This window comes from Monopterus albus, unplaced genomic scaffold (assembly GCF_001952655.1).
Source record: "Monopterus albus unplaced genomic scaffold, M_albus_1.0 scaffold3.1, whole genome shotgun sequence".
NCBI lineage: Eukaryota > Metazoa > Chordata > Actinopteri > Synbranchiformes > Synbranchidae > Monopterus > Monopterus albus.
This window is the reverse complement of record NW_018127883.1, coordinates 5,062,083-5,076,900: the sequence shown is the minus strand read 5'-3', so window position 1 is coordinate 5,076,900 and position 14,818 is coordinate 5,062,083. Positions and strand designations below refer to the sequence as shown.

The following is a 14,818-nucleotide window of genomic DNA, read 5'->3' as shown; positions in this document are numbered from 1 at the left end:
TTTATGATGTGTAAACCATTGCTAGACACTAAACGTTATACACAGGCTTATGATAACGGAGTGAGTGACTAGAGTATACGTTTAGATATTAGGCTACTCTATACTTGTTTCCAGTAAATGATAGTTTTAAATATGCTGCTTGCTTTTTACTATTGCTCAAATATTTATTGCTCCTGACCTAACAGCTGAAGAGATTTTATTAGAATGCCTGAAATTCTGGTTCCTGATAATAAACAGTGATATTCCTAGTTGTGTGTATATCATTACACACTATCGTGTTGCTGTAGTCTTTCATTTGTTCCTCTTGACAGGAATTCAAACATCCATCGCCTCTATTTTCACAGGTAAAAAAAAAAAGTTTGACCCCTGCCCTCCTCCCAAAAAAACAAACAAAACAAATCTAGGATAACCTTTTAATTCCAAAGTTCTCTCTGGTTTTGACATGGCTCATGTGTTGCCTTACAAATGTGAATGTATTGTACAAGGCTGAAGGTTTTGCTGAAGAATCACCTTGCACCAGCACACCCAAAGAACCATGCATAATAGCAACAGCTGTTCATGCATTTTAATCCAAAGCAGTGGCCTTTCATTGAAAGGTTCCATCTTTTTTCATTTCCGTAGTTACGGACTTGCCAGAGAGTTTGGCCTGAACATCCAAGTTTCTGAAGCTGTAGCCATGTTTACTTTTTGTTCTCAGCAGCCTTAAAGCGTGTTATGCAGATCTCTCAGTAATTACATGCATTTGTCTAGTCCTGTCCACTGTTGTTGCAATGTATCCATTGAACAAAGTGCTTCTATTCCAACTCTCATCTCTAGCCAGCTTGTTCTTATCATTAATATGATGCTAAAAACACTCCATGAATAAGTAGCGATGGATGTGGTAGTTCTGCATTAATCTTAAGTAAAAACTGTATCCAATCAGTAATTCACATCTGGTTCTATCTCTTGATGTAGTCCCGGGGGAGCCCTTGCTGGTCAGCAGCATGATTATACTTTGAAATGAGGAAGAGCATATTTCATTTGATCTTCTCTGACAGCTGATTTGCTCCACACTCACTGCTACCTATTGATCAGTGATGCTTCCAGGTTGTGGTGGGTTATGCTTTGTACTAGAGAAACGACTCTAGTAAACACACACAATGAGATTTCAGGAACCCTTACAGGGAAAATTACATGCATGCTATGTTTTTCTTGTTGATAATTTTAAGAAATTCTTTGATTCTTCCCATGATCCCAGAGAAACCAGTGGAAATGTTTAATTTTATAAACATTTTAACATGTAGACAATTATGACCTGAAACACATGAATGAGAAGTGACAACTTTTATTCACTTTGTGCTATGACACCACATTTGCAGAAACCTTAATGGCTACACTGCTGCCTTACATAAGGCCATGTACATATGCTTTGAGAGCTGCTGTACCAGATTCAAATTGCTCTTGTGTCCAACACACCTGGCCAGTAAAGCTGATTCTGAAACACACCAATGCATAGACAGACATGCACGCATGTGCAACACATATTCAAGCATTGCACTTCAGATTGATTTTGCTAGGGAGGATCTGAGTCTCTCATACCAAGCTGTCTACTGACACTACCTCTTCACTTCCTCTTTTTCCTGTAGTGGTAATAGTAAAGCTGCGGTGCCAAAGGTAATCTAACCTAGGAGACGAGGCGATAATGGCCACATTGATAGAGTGCTTGTTTGTAATAAGAGACTGGATGAGGAGTCAAAGGTGAAAAATGAGTGTGATATTGAAGGAGGCAGAGGAAGCTGTACGAGGAGGTTTCTGTGTATTTGTGATTATTAAGGCACCTCACACCATGAAATGAAAGAAGGTTTTCAGTAGTAGAAGACGCAATTTGTGAATTTCCACCAGGAAGGTATCATAATTACAGGATTGGTATCTTGAAAATATGTTGCTTACAGTGTTGCCTTGATGAAGTGCTGGCATCTGTCTGCTGTTCCCCTGTATGTCCACAAACACTGATCAGCATAGGCTCAGTTTAAGGCAGAGAACAACATGCATGCATGTCTGTTTGGAATTATACAGTTTCTTCATGCTGTGAGGAAATACAAATCATTATAGCTAATATAACTGCAAAAGAGACCTGGACACCACATTGGGCAGCATCTTGTGTTGATTCTCCTTGTCATATCAGCTCAACACGGTCACTAAAATGCCTATTGATAGTCTGGGCTCGGTTTAGGGTTGGATTTAGGAGTCAAAACTGATCAGGATCGTTACTTTAACAAGAAAACACATATTTGATAGTTGCAATACAGGAAAATTCATCCTTGGACTATTCAGATAGTCCAAGTGCTAACCTGTGTGGAGTTACTGTTAAGGAGAAGAGGAAGAAGACGAAGAAGAACAGTACCCCTGTCATGTAAAGAATGCAAACAGTGAACTTCAAGTTGTCAGCAGGACAGACTGACTATGCTACCTCAGACAGGGAATCCAGCAGTGACTAGACAGAACAGTTAAAACAACATCTTTAAACGTGGGCTGGGGCCGTCACTATTGTCTCAGGGAGTTCGGCACGGCTGGGGTTTGGCACCGACTTGTCCGCAGCTGTTTCAAAAGACAGTGTCACATGAGCCATGGTAACCTATCCTGGCATTCCTTTAGGGCCCTGGGAACAGCAGCATAGAGAGTCTGTGTTCTTTATGTGTCGTAACTCCATCCCCTGCACCTCAAACACCAACTCTAGTCTGTATTTTTGAGCATCACTGTCCATTATTTCTAAGAATGGAAAAAATAATTATATTTCCCAACTAAATCTGTTGACAGTGAGCTGAGGGCTAGCTGCCTAATCTTAATCTTTCACACATTTTTCTTCTGCAGGAATCTGTTTATTTCAGCCACAGGTCCACATTTCTGAGTTAGGCTCCAACTGCTCTGTTATTGATTTGTCCCACAGTATGTAATAATAGCTGAGGCTTAAGCTGTAACTAGGTTTCTTTATACCATATCAGAGAACACTTACAGTCTTTGCTGACATATTTGTCAACTTGGGCTGAACTGTAACAATAATAACAGGGTTTCCACTGCATTGTGGTGGAACCTGTGATTGTTGTGTCATTTATTCTGGTTCCCACTTACACAGCAGTGTCAGGGGAATTGTGAGTCATGTAAGCCTGAGGTATTTTGTCACTTTGGAGAATAACATCTGTGACTATATGCCTGGCATTCTATTAGTCCAAATCCCCTGTTTCCCTGGGCATTATAGGTAAAATGGAGATTATTATCCCCTTCCAGGGAACTTGGTTACAGCTAGCTCGTGGCTCCTGTTGCATCCAAAATTGTTCTGATTAGGAGACATAATCTAGTGTCACAAGGGAATAACCACAATGACTTGAGCATATTCCACCTGACATTTTGTTCAGCCAGATTTCTGATTGGCACTTGATTAGCAACTAATCCATGTCATTATCTCCTTTAGTGAAATTAGTTGAGTAGAAAATGGTGCCGTAAATCACAGAGGTGGAATCTGGGGTGGGGGGGAGGCTTTGAACAGTGTACAGCTCTGAAAAGTGCTGTGAGGAGAAAGGAAATGTGTTGTTGCCATAGATACTGCAGAAATAGGTGAGGTAATATATGACTATGTAGATTTAGGAATATGTCCGTTTTGTTTTGTTTTTGTGGGAACTGCAACTCACAATGTGAGAGTATTGATAAGAGTTTGGGTTCTTATCGCCTGACCTGCCCACAAGAAGTGTTGGTGATTTAGATCTCGGTGGATCAACAGGTAATGCCCCCACAGACACAGAGTAAGGTTAAAATTTAGACCTACCTTGGTATAAGTGACCACTTATTCCCCTCTGTTAGATTGATACTCAGACTTCTCCATATTATGTCAGGTAGCATACACCACCCCCACCCCCATACCCATCCTACCCACCCTGTGCCGCCTCTTCTGGCTCCAGTCCTGAACCTAACCCTCAGAGGAGCAGAAAATAATTAGGAGAGAAAATTGCAGCTGACACTATTTCTGAAAAGCAGGGTATTGTAATGAGAGCAGAGCAGGTATTCATTGTGTCTGTCTGAGGGAGCGATTGAAAGCCCTTGGTTTTCGGGCTGTCTGGGAGAAGCCCAGGGAGAGTAAGCAGAGCTTTGCTGAGTCCTTTAATGCATGTGGGAACAGAGCCTTGAGAGGACAAGGCAGAGGTGTCTTCAACAATGGCAGGAGCCAAGGTTACAGCTGAGTAACTAATTCAAACTGCTCTAGACTGACACATGCACATGCTTGTGTCCCTTGTCTCTCTCTTTATGTCTCTCCCTCTGTCTCTTGTGCTCTCCTCATTTCCATTATGAGTTCAGAGGTAGACTGTACATCCATCGCTTACCGTTATCTTCATTAGCCTCGCAGACTTGCTGGCTGCTCAGAGAAGCTTTCTCTGAGCAAGGCTCTCAGGAAAGATGAATAAATGTTTTGTCCCACATAGGCACAGCTTTCAGCAGTGGCAGGCTGCAAGGAGAGATAGATGAAGTATTAACTGTTATATTTTTCAATGGGGGTTGAGGAAGCCCACTAGAGGGGTGGACAGAAGCAGATGCTGCCGTCTGAATATTAAGTCTTCTTTATAGAGGACATTTCAGTTAACAGGCTTAACAGGAGTTGAAATATAGCACTGGGCGCCACTGACTGTGCATCATGTAGTTGAGTACATGTTCATCTTAGGGCTTCTGCTTGATATGTGATTCAGGATGGGAGATGAGAGAGAGAGGTTGCTTTGATTGCCTTTCACTGTGACACAGGTGCATCATCGCGATAGCTACACCGATTTTTTTTTTCTTCTCTTTTTTGCATCTGAATATAATGGAGTTGGGACACAGCCAGCATAAACAGTGTTCAGGAGTCCTTTTGAAACTATTCCAGCTACTACTTGAAACATGTTTCATAACCCATGTTTTAAAAAAATACTATAACTGCAAGATGACTGACTGTAGTTGCAGAACTGGATTAAAAGCACAGTTTACCAGACTAATATGAAACTTGTGATCAAAATGCAGAATGCTGTTTATTACTGTTGAAGGCTTGCTGTTTCATGGTGAACAAGAGGAGAGTGAGTTGGCATGTCCTCCTTTCAGAAGCGAATGTAAAATGCCATTATTAGTGAATGAGAATCGGAGGCTGCCTTTGTAATGTTGCAGGCATCTATAATGTAGAAGTCTGCAGGGAATAATGCTGAAATCCCACTTAAATGAGAAAATAAATTGATGGCCAAATTGCATGTGGGTCATAGCTCCACTTACAGGAACTCAGATCTGCTTTTAGTTGCCTGAATAATGGACACACAGAAATGTATTCACAATCAAGTTTTGACTCCCTCACAAGCCACTGTGCAATTGAATTTGAAATTAAAGTACATTCTGAAACCCCTGTCTGCCATTATGCTTCCCCACCCCACTCTATATCGCTTTGTCTAACACTCAGAAATACACACACCATACCCATGATTCTTCTGTCGTACACCACCCGTTCTGTGAAGTAAATCAAGTAAATTAAATCTCTAGCGGTAGCATTCGAGGTTCTGGCAATCAGTCAGACCAGTTCAGCATCTTCATCTCTATGTATGGGCACTTTGAACAAATTACAAAGCTTGTAGGGTCTCACTGACAACAGATGCACAGTAACACACACAGCAACATCAGTTTCACACTCATAGTAGCTTATGCAACCATGAACAGGAGAAGCAGTGAAATGGAAACCATTATCTGCAATCTCATTCTTTAGCTACTGAGATGAAACACAGGCTGTAGGCTTTTGCTTTCTGGGTTCCCCAGGTGCTCATAGGTTTAAAAGAAAAGAAAAAATCAGCCATGCTTGGTAGTGATGAGAGATAATGTCTGGGGAAGATGGACTCCTGTGGGAACACTGTAAACTAGAGGAAAAATGTTCCCAACCTGTGTGTGTGAGACACTTGTTTTCTATATACTCTCATTTTCACATTAGTGGAAATGACAGGTAGCCAGCTTTTGTTGAAAGACTGAAAACAGCTGTGTATGTAACAAGCAGATGAGTCAGCTAGATAAGACAATACAATTATTAAGGCTTTCAGAGCAATTAGCACTTGGAAATGGCAACATTTTGGTTTAGAAGTCAACCTATAGGTCTTTTTCTTTCAGATTTCTTAGTTTCCTCAAGTTTAGTGGTCAAGATGTGGTAGGAAAACTGCATTTAGTCTTCAAAAGTCTATTAAAACAAACATATTGTAGTATATATTATGTGAAAGATCTTGTAAAAAACAACCTAACAACAAGGAAAGGAGGTATTTTAATGTAACATTTTCAGTCATCTTAGAGATTCACATGAAGGGTCATAACACCTAATACACTGAATGCTGACACTAGAAAAAATGGACTGCCCTGACAATGCTATGATACAGCTACAACATCAGGTAAACACATTTAGGTGGTTAAATCTTATTAAGTGCCGTAATAAACACAATGGAAAAAGGTTTTCTGTTTTATGTGCCGAGCGGCTTTATGCGTACATAAATGAGAATCATGCTTTCAGTTTAGCCATTCCTGTTTGTGAGACGTTAAGAAGCAATTATGATGCAAATAAGTGTAGCTGATGGTCATGAACAATCTTGTTTGCACAGTGGATATTATAAAAATGCCAAGCCTACAGGCAGCACTACCCGCTCTGTGTTGTGTTAAGTAGCTCTCCCTGTCACCAGAGCAATCCCTCCTCATATCCACATCACTGTCGGACTCGTGTTACGTTTTCAAGAAGCCATCAGGATTCGTCTCTGTCAACTACCTGTCCCTCAGTCCATTAAAGATGATTGATAGAGCTAGGAAATCCTCTGCCCAGCTGTTGTCATTGACTCATCCCTGAGAAGTGAATGGAGTTCAGATAGGGTTTGTTGTTCCTCATCAAAAGACCTTTTGTCTGTATTGGATGATATGAAGCAAACTATATTTCTGAAGACAGTGGAAAGCTATTCTCTGGCCTTTTTTTATAGTTTTATTACTCTACAGGTCATGATAGTGATTAGTCATTTTGTATTTCATCAGAAATATTAATTCAAATGTTATTTTTAACTCTTCTTATTTTGTTTGTTTGTTTTTTTTCCTCATCTGTTCAGAGTATGCAAACATTGGTTATCTTAACTCTCAGCCAGTTGAAAGCTAGTCTGAGGTTTGTTTTAGCTTCTGGCCAAGTCTTTACAAGGAGAAATTAAAGAGAGGAAAGGTCTCTTTGTCCAACTGGTGCTGTTCCTCGTCCTGGCTCCGTTATCTTCTAATGGCTTGTGAGGATTTTTACAGGACAACTTGAGAAGGATTTTATGATGTTTCTCTGTGATTGATAACATGCTCTTGGAGGGATGTCAGGCTTTCAAAGACAGATAATGTGGATTTCTATCTCTCTGCCTTCTTGTGTAAGACATGCTATCAGTCAAGTGTATTGCGGCCTTAACCCAGTGAAATTAAAACCTTAAGGGGGCGGGGGCCTAGGGTCTCTGTAGAACCAGGATACACACATCATCAGGGAGCATGACAGAAACAGAACACAGATCCTCATCATAACAGGTTTGCAACAGAGAACAGGACAGATATGAGATTCTCACCATAGGGCAGGAAATACAGTTAATGATCTGACTGTATATTGCTGTTGACAGAGGAGAGGGATTACAGGAAGAACATTCCCATTTTCACTGTGTGTGGAGGCGTTATTAGATCCTAGCCCACCTAATTTCATTCCTAAGCTCGTCAATATTTACCAGCAACAGGCACAGAACACCATGGCAGACCCGGTCTCCCTCCCTACAGAGAGGAGAAACAGAACTAGGGAGACAGTTTGAGAATGTAGAGACTGAGCAGCCAAAATCAGACTCATGAACTTAATTTGCAGCTTGTTCCTTGGTCCTGTTCCTGTAAACGGTTGTTTGTTTTGACACGATAAAGCACACAAATGGCTAATTAGCCCAGCTGGTTTGAGATATGTTGTGTGTGTGGTTTTGTGTGTTTCTCCTCAGGTAGGTCTCACATTTCTTTGTACGTCTGTTTTGTGTTTCAGTTGATGGCTGCATACACAAAGCAGCAGGGCCCTGTCTGTATGATGAGTGCCACTCACTAAATGGCTGTGATACCGGCAAAGCCAAGATTACCTGCGGCTATGATCTCCCTGCAAAATGTGAGTATTAGTAATTAATGCTTTTTTTTTGTTTGTTTGTTTTTATCTGTAATGTGTGCACCAATGCCTTGCAGGAATATTCTCTAATCAAAGCTCTGCCATTGAGGGCTACATCTCCTGACACTTAGTGAATATTAAGATTTAGCAGTAAACAGAGCAAAATTGTATAATTCAGCATTAATCTATATTGTTTTTTATCAAAGACCTAAATTTATTCAAATTTAAGGCTCCTGAACCAGCTGGTGCGCTGCACAAACAGTGCACTGATGCAAAAAATCGGTCATATTTTTTGTGACATTTTGATAAACTTGAATAAATTGCAACTAAATCTACACATGCCCACTCACACTTGCACATAATGACTGGAATTACTAGTATCCAATCCAAAAACAGAACGGGGTGCCTTTAATGCCCAGAATTATAACATGTTAATAATAATTAATGTAATGGTAGGGGAGTTGTCATGTGGAGGATAATTAATGTGACTGTTGATTGTTTGTATGGCTGGATGGGAGTGTCATCTGCACATAAACAGAGACATTAAGGAAGCTATTACTTGTTTAATTTGATTTTTTTTTTCTCCATCTCTGTTAACGGATCACATAACTCTTACTGTCACGCTGTAAATGATCAGAGGAGGGACTGTGCTGTTTTCTGTGTTTTCCATCTCTGTCATGGATATACTGTATTGTTTTGCAATCAAGTCAGAAACTTAGTCGTGTGTGCGTGTACACGTGTCCCCGCCTCTCAAAAGCAACTTTTTATTACAAATTTTTAAGCTAATTTCTTTTGGAAATTGTCAGTAACACTTGTCTCACTTTGAAAGTTTGTCACAATCTTCTTTCCTTGCAAACTTGAAATGGAAAACATGATGGGATGGAAGAAATGTGACTTGGTGTAATTCGGTTGAGACAAACGTCCCAGCAGTCCTAACCTAACCCTGAAGGATTTCCCTCAGACAGGCAAGAGATAACATTGAGGCCCAGATGAAATTAGGTTGTGTTAATACGGTATGTCGTAAAGATGTCAAACAAATGGAGCAGGCAAACTGCGAGTCAGTCTGGTGGGCAGCGAGTTCACTTGTTTTCACAGACAAAATGGGGTGCACCATAACCTAGAACATCACCTGGGAGCAATCACATCACCACTGGGCACTACTATTATAATTATCTCTGGAGATAACATCTTCTATATGCTGATTACATGGTAGAGATTGTGTAGGTCTTTAAGGATGCAATCACCTCTTTTTTTAATATAACGGTGTTTATTTGAGCTATTTTTACTCCCCAGCCGGTATCATCATCTTGTCTTCCAACCCTGATCACTGTCATCATCAGCGTTGTCGTGCTTGTCTGCATTTGGAAATTCCCAGCCACTTGACTTTTCTTTGTTTGTGCTCAGCTCTGATTTTGTGATTTTTGTTTAGTTTAGTTAATTTCCATCTCTGACTTATTTGTTCCACCTACATACACATTATAAAGCTGCCATGGCTGCAAACAATTTTTTTTTTATGAAATCACATATAATAGTCTGTCCGCCCCCTCATCATTGAACAAACAAAACAGCACGCAATTTTAAAATTTCTCTCAGTTCTGGGATGTTACATGTCAGTGCAGTAAGAAATACTGAAAGCTTGCAGTGAAATGGCAGTGATTATTAGATTTAATTGAAAGTTAATATTATGCTAATAGCCCTCTGCTGGCTAACACTAAATGCATAAAATGATTAAAATTGACATAAAATTAATTTTCATATTTGTATAATCGTATGATTACTTTCAGCAAACAGCCTTGTGTCATTATTCAAATAAAGAATGGATAGATCATTATGATGGAATTGATGGAGGTGGGTGTTGAAATTATGCAAAGATAGTGTTATATTTATAATAAGCAATTAAATTGCTACATAGCAGCTTTTCTGCACATAAACAGGAACTGAATATGCTTTTAGAAAATCTATCTAAACACAGAGCTCCACTGATATGTTTCTGAAAGAATTATTACGTCATAGTGGGTATTTGGAAAAGAAAACATTTGGCGATGCTGTAAGTGTGTTCACAGTGTGATTTCTGTGGGCAGTCTGACGTCAAATGCAAAGACTTACAGTGTCAAACAATACAATCCAACACTGAACTATCAGGATCCAACTGGTGAGACAGATACTGTAACTGGACCATCTTGGTCTTGTGCAAGGAAAGTTATAAGAATTGATAACTTTAGCTAAGATATTTGTTTACGAAACTGAATGCATGCATGTCTGCAGGCATCTACAGTATGTGCACATGAAGGCTCAGATTCTCATTGCACGTACAATTGCTTCTGCTGACGCATATCTGCAGATGGTGTCTCATCTACTTTTCCAAGAGTGAGAAGAACACTGGCAGATGAATCATTTACATCTTGGCAAAACCCAATATTTCCAACTTGGGCATTCTCTTTCTAGTGTTTCCTGAACATTAGGCTGCTTCTCACAAATTTCTATAACCACATAAATCTCTCAGAGGATAACACTCTACTTGGGGGGCACCCTCTCTGGAATTCATTCCATTGCATATAATTGGAAATAAGTAAGTCTAAATCCAGAATAATGTAGAACAAACTGTAAATTACATTGCTTTTAATTAAATTTTAGCGATGCAGACTTGGCTTCATACTGCACCTCCAGCAGTCATCGTATGACTTTGCCAGCAATGCGTGGAAATAAGCCATCCATCACACTACACACTCAGCCATTTCTCTTGATCTTGCAACATTTTTGAAGTTGTATGTGACATTTGAAAATATTACCCAGAACATATGGTATTATGCTGATCAGTTTTGTTATTTTTGTAAGAAAGTGAGGAATCACTGTTTAAATCTAATACTCAAAGCTGTCAATGCAATAAACAGCTTTTTTGTATCTTGGAAACTGCTTATTCCCCACAGGGAGAAAAGCAGTTGATCTGAAATCAGAGTTGCCCTTGTTTAAAGATTTGCTGTGCTGAGGCAGTGGAAATTGACCTGGCTAACCCACCCCATATCATCCTGTTTTGTTTTTTTTTTTCCTCAAGACAAGAAAATTGCTCTTCATTACATCCCACTAAGCAGTTTAGGCTGTGAATCCCAGTGGCAAATGAGCCTTTCTTTTAAGAGCGCCAAGCACATGTGGTACTCATTATTATAGGGTTGGCCCAGGATTATTAATCAATGACAGTAATTACCCGCCTACCATATAAAGACTCCCCCCAAAAAACCGTCTTTATATCAGTCTGACAAGGGCATTGTGTACCCTCATGCTGGACAAGTTACTCATCTGTTCCTAGATTAATGATCAAATGAAAATACAATGCAAAGTTTTACCAGCGTAGTCACATATGACTGTGTTGCAACATTGGAACCAAATTATAGATGTAAATGGATTTTGCTCTCCTAGAGTGGAACGCTATAGACTGATCATATAGTTTAGTTGTTCTTTCGCCCTTAGAATCAGCTTCAGCTTTATTGGCCAGGTGTGTTGGAAATGAGGAATTTGACTCTTGTACAGCGGCTCTCAATGTGCATGTACATATCCCCATGCACGGCAACAGCAAGGGGCAAGTAAACAATATACCAACATAAGGCTGAGTAGTATAACAAAATAAACAGAGTAAACAATGCATGGTAAAATAAGATCATTTAAATGACAGAAATGCAATAGGACCTTTAGGGATTGTACTAATTTTAGTGACACGGAATGTCTTACTGTTGGTGCAGCCTCCAAAGTTCTGGCTGTCTCTAGTACCTGGATTTTTTTTGTGCCATTTAACTACAGACCTCTTCACAGTATTCCTCATTTAACTGTCTGGATTCTTGTGTTTTATAGATACAGACATCATCAAGTCACCTGTGAATGTTTGCTATAGATCAGCTTTATAAAGTGCATTTTTTAAATGTTGCATCTGGTAAGATATTCAGTGGTTCATAAAGCATCTGTATAACTCACCTGTTGAGATGAAATGATTGAGTTGTTTGAGTGAATGACTGGTAGACCTGAACAATCTGTATGGTGTCTTTGGTACTTTATTTGAGAGGACATAAACCATTTTCTTCCTTGTGCTGTTATTTCCATTTTGTGTTTTCTATCCAAGCATTAGAGAACATGTAACAAACTGGAAAAGTGGGCACACAGGATGTTGTGAATGTAGTGTGAAATAACTGCATCTCGCATTTGTCTGAAAAGAAAGGAAAGTGGATTTCACTGTTGAATGTCAATGTATGTTGCAGTGAATAGATTATTCTTCAGAGACAAATAAGATAATTTAGAATTTTAAAAAAGAAAATGTGGAATTCAAAAAAAATGTTGGAGGTATTTTTCACATAATCATACTGAGTGTCAACATAGGTTTGGTTATTTGCATTTACTTTGGCTTTCATTAATAATAATTAAAAAAAATTAGCATTTATTAAGAGACTGCAGCTTAGAATCTGCTGCAAACAAAGACGGCTTAAATATTAGCCAAAGCTGAATTTGAATGCATCAAAATGAACAATTCCCAAATAACTATCTCTTCCATAAATCACTGAACAATAATAATCTACATTTATATAATTATTCTATATCACCTATTCTCCTGTGAAACAAAGCGCTCTTGTAATTAAAATGTGTGACAAATCAAAGGTTATCTGCTGTGACTGATCAGTAGATAGAACAATCTTTATTATTCTGGTCTACAGGTCCACACCAATAGCATTTAGTGAAGACCTTAAGGGTTAATCTGCACTTGCACATTTCAGTCCCAGCTGTCACAGTAGACCTAGAAGGTATCTGGAGTTCAAACTAGAGGTCTGCTTGAGAAAGTTAAGTTCCCAGAGGAACTTTTAGTTAGACTTTGGGTGTTTTCACTCTCCAGTTTCATCTGAAATCTTTTACCCACTTTTGTTTTCCTCCCCAGGGCTACTTTAGATTGACAGTTCAAAACGTTCGAACTGTTTATTGTTTTGCTTCTCCCCCCCCCACCCATTATCCCCTTAGCTCTAAGTATATGCTTTAAATAATGAATCATATTTGAGTACAAGCAAGAAGGGCCAGGCATTTGGTTTCATCATGCTGCTGTCATAACAGTGGCCTCTGTACATTTTAATCTTTTATGTGAAAAATTGTTATGGATCCATTACAGTATATTGTTATGTGAAATATAATACATGTATGAGAAACAATCTGCTATAATTTTACATTATTTCTTAAATGTGTCTCATTGTTCCGAGAAAATAATTCGGTCCACTGTTTTACCCAGATAAATCTTGCTCACAGGAATTGTATGGAGCTGTTTTTATTTAGTTTTATTAGTCGTGGGGTTATAGATTTTCATCCGTTGGTGTACTGCCTACAGTGGAGACACAATGTTATCCATACAGCATCCAGATGCTGGCAGACCTTTGATTACTCTCTAATCTAAAACTGGAAGCTAACTGCTGTAAGCGCACTCAGCTCGCTCTCTGCCTCTATAACAGCCAGGCACTCCTCAGCACTTCTCCAGTGTGCACTCAAGCTTTGCTAGAACAACACAAAGCTCATCCATTTATTTTTTTTTCTTGCCACTGCCACACAAGCCTGTTGGCCTTCTGTATCCAGAGAATCCATATATTGTCTGTTATGCTGTTACAACTAGGCATGTGCTGCCTTTAATAACATCAGAAGTCTCTGCTTAACCTCTTGCTGAAGGCATTGTGAATTAACATCAGTAGTGTGCAGTAAAGTAGTTCCAGTGGTCTGTCAGACAGATGTACTGCATATATTTATAGATACATACAGTACTTTGCTCTATAATCTCTGTTATTGTCAAAGGTTTGCACTCTAAGCAGAAATCGATTTAGATTGTGCATTTATTTCCTTTGCAGAGACTATAGCAGCTGAATCTGTTATTATCGATATTTTGTGACAGTATAATAGATATGTTTTTGTGCCGTCTTTGCTGAATCATCATCCACTTGTGACAACGACATTTGCAGGACTTACTAAGCAAAAGCAATGGTTATCAGTGTAATCAGTCGAGGCCGTGCTGATGCCAATGCTGAAGTGATGTATTAAGGAATGAGTATGATGCCTTATTGCCATCATGTTTATCAGGTTCATTTTCATAATTTCATTGGGCAGTGAGCTGTTTAGCGTTCCTTAGGATATCATAACATCATCACTCTTTAACCCACTGTAATAATTATTGAACTAAAGGAACAGTCATTTTTGCTGTTGCTATATTTATGCTATTTAACTTTATGATAGCAGTATCAAATGCTTGTTTGAGGATTAGATTTTTAGAAGCTGTTTTTGTTGCAAGCTCCAGTAGATACTACAGGAACATAGCTAGACAAAAGACCTTTGGGAGACGCACCCCAGTTCAGCTCACCTCCTCCTTTATCTCCTTCTCAGTGCAAAATGGGAGTCTCTGGTGTTTACTGTAACTGCACCTGTGCTAATAATACTAATCATCAGCCTGTGATAAATTTTTCTTCCTGAGCGCATGAGAAATCTTTCTCATGGCCTATTTAATCTGGGAGACCAGGCCGCCTGTCCTGTCTCTCTACTGAGCAAACACAGATAAATAACAGCAAAGTACCCACTATTAGTGACACACACACATATATACAGTGGGTACGGAAAGTATTCAGACCCCCTTAAATTTTTCACTCTTTGTTATATTGCAGCCATATG

General features: G+C 39.2%; 1 protein-coding gene across 1 annotated transcript in view; it reads left to right on the top strand.

Moving 5' to 3' along the window:
• The window catches only part of macrod2 (mono-ADP ribosylhydrolase 2), a 406,311-nt gene that overhangs the window by 161,311 nt on the left and 230,182 nt on the right, over positions 1 to 14,818 (top strand). Inside the window, exon 5 of the mRNA XM_020600667.1 lies at positions 8,036 to 8,152. Coding sequence (XP_020456323.1) covers positions 8,036 to 8,152 — 117 coding nt within the window. The remainder of the gene's footprint in view (positions 1 to 8,035; positions 8,153 to 14,818) is intronic.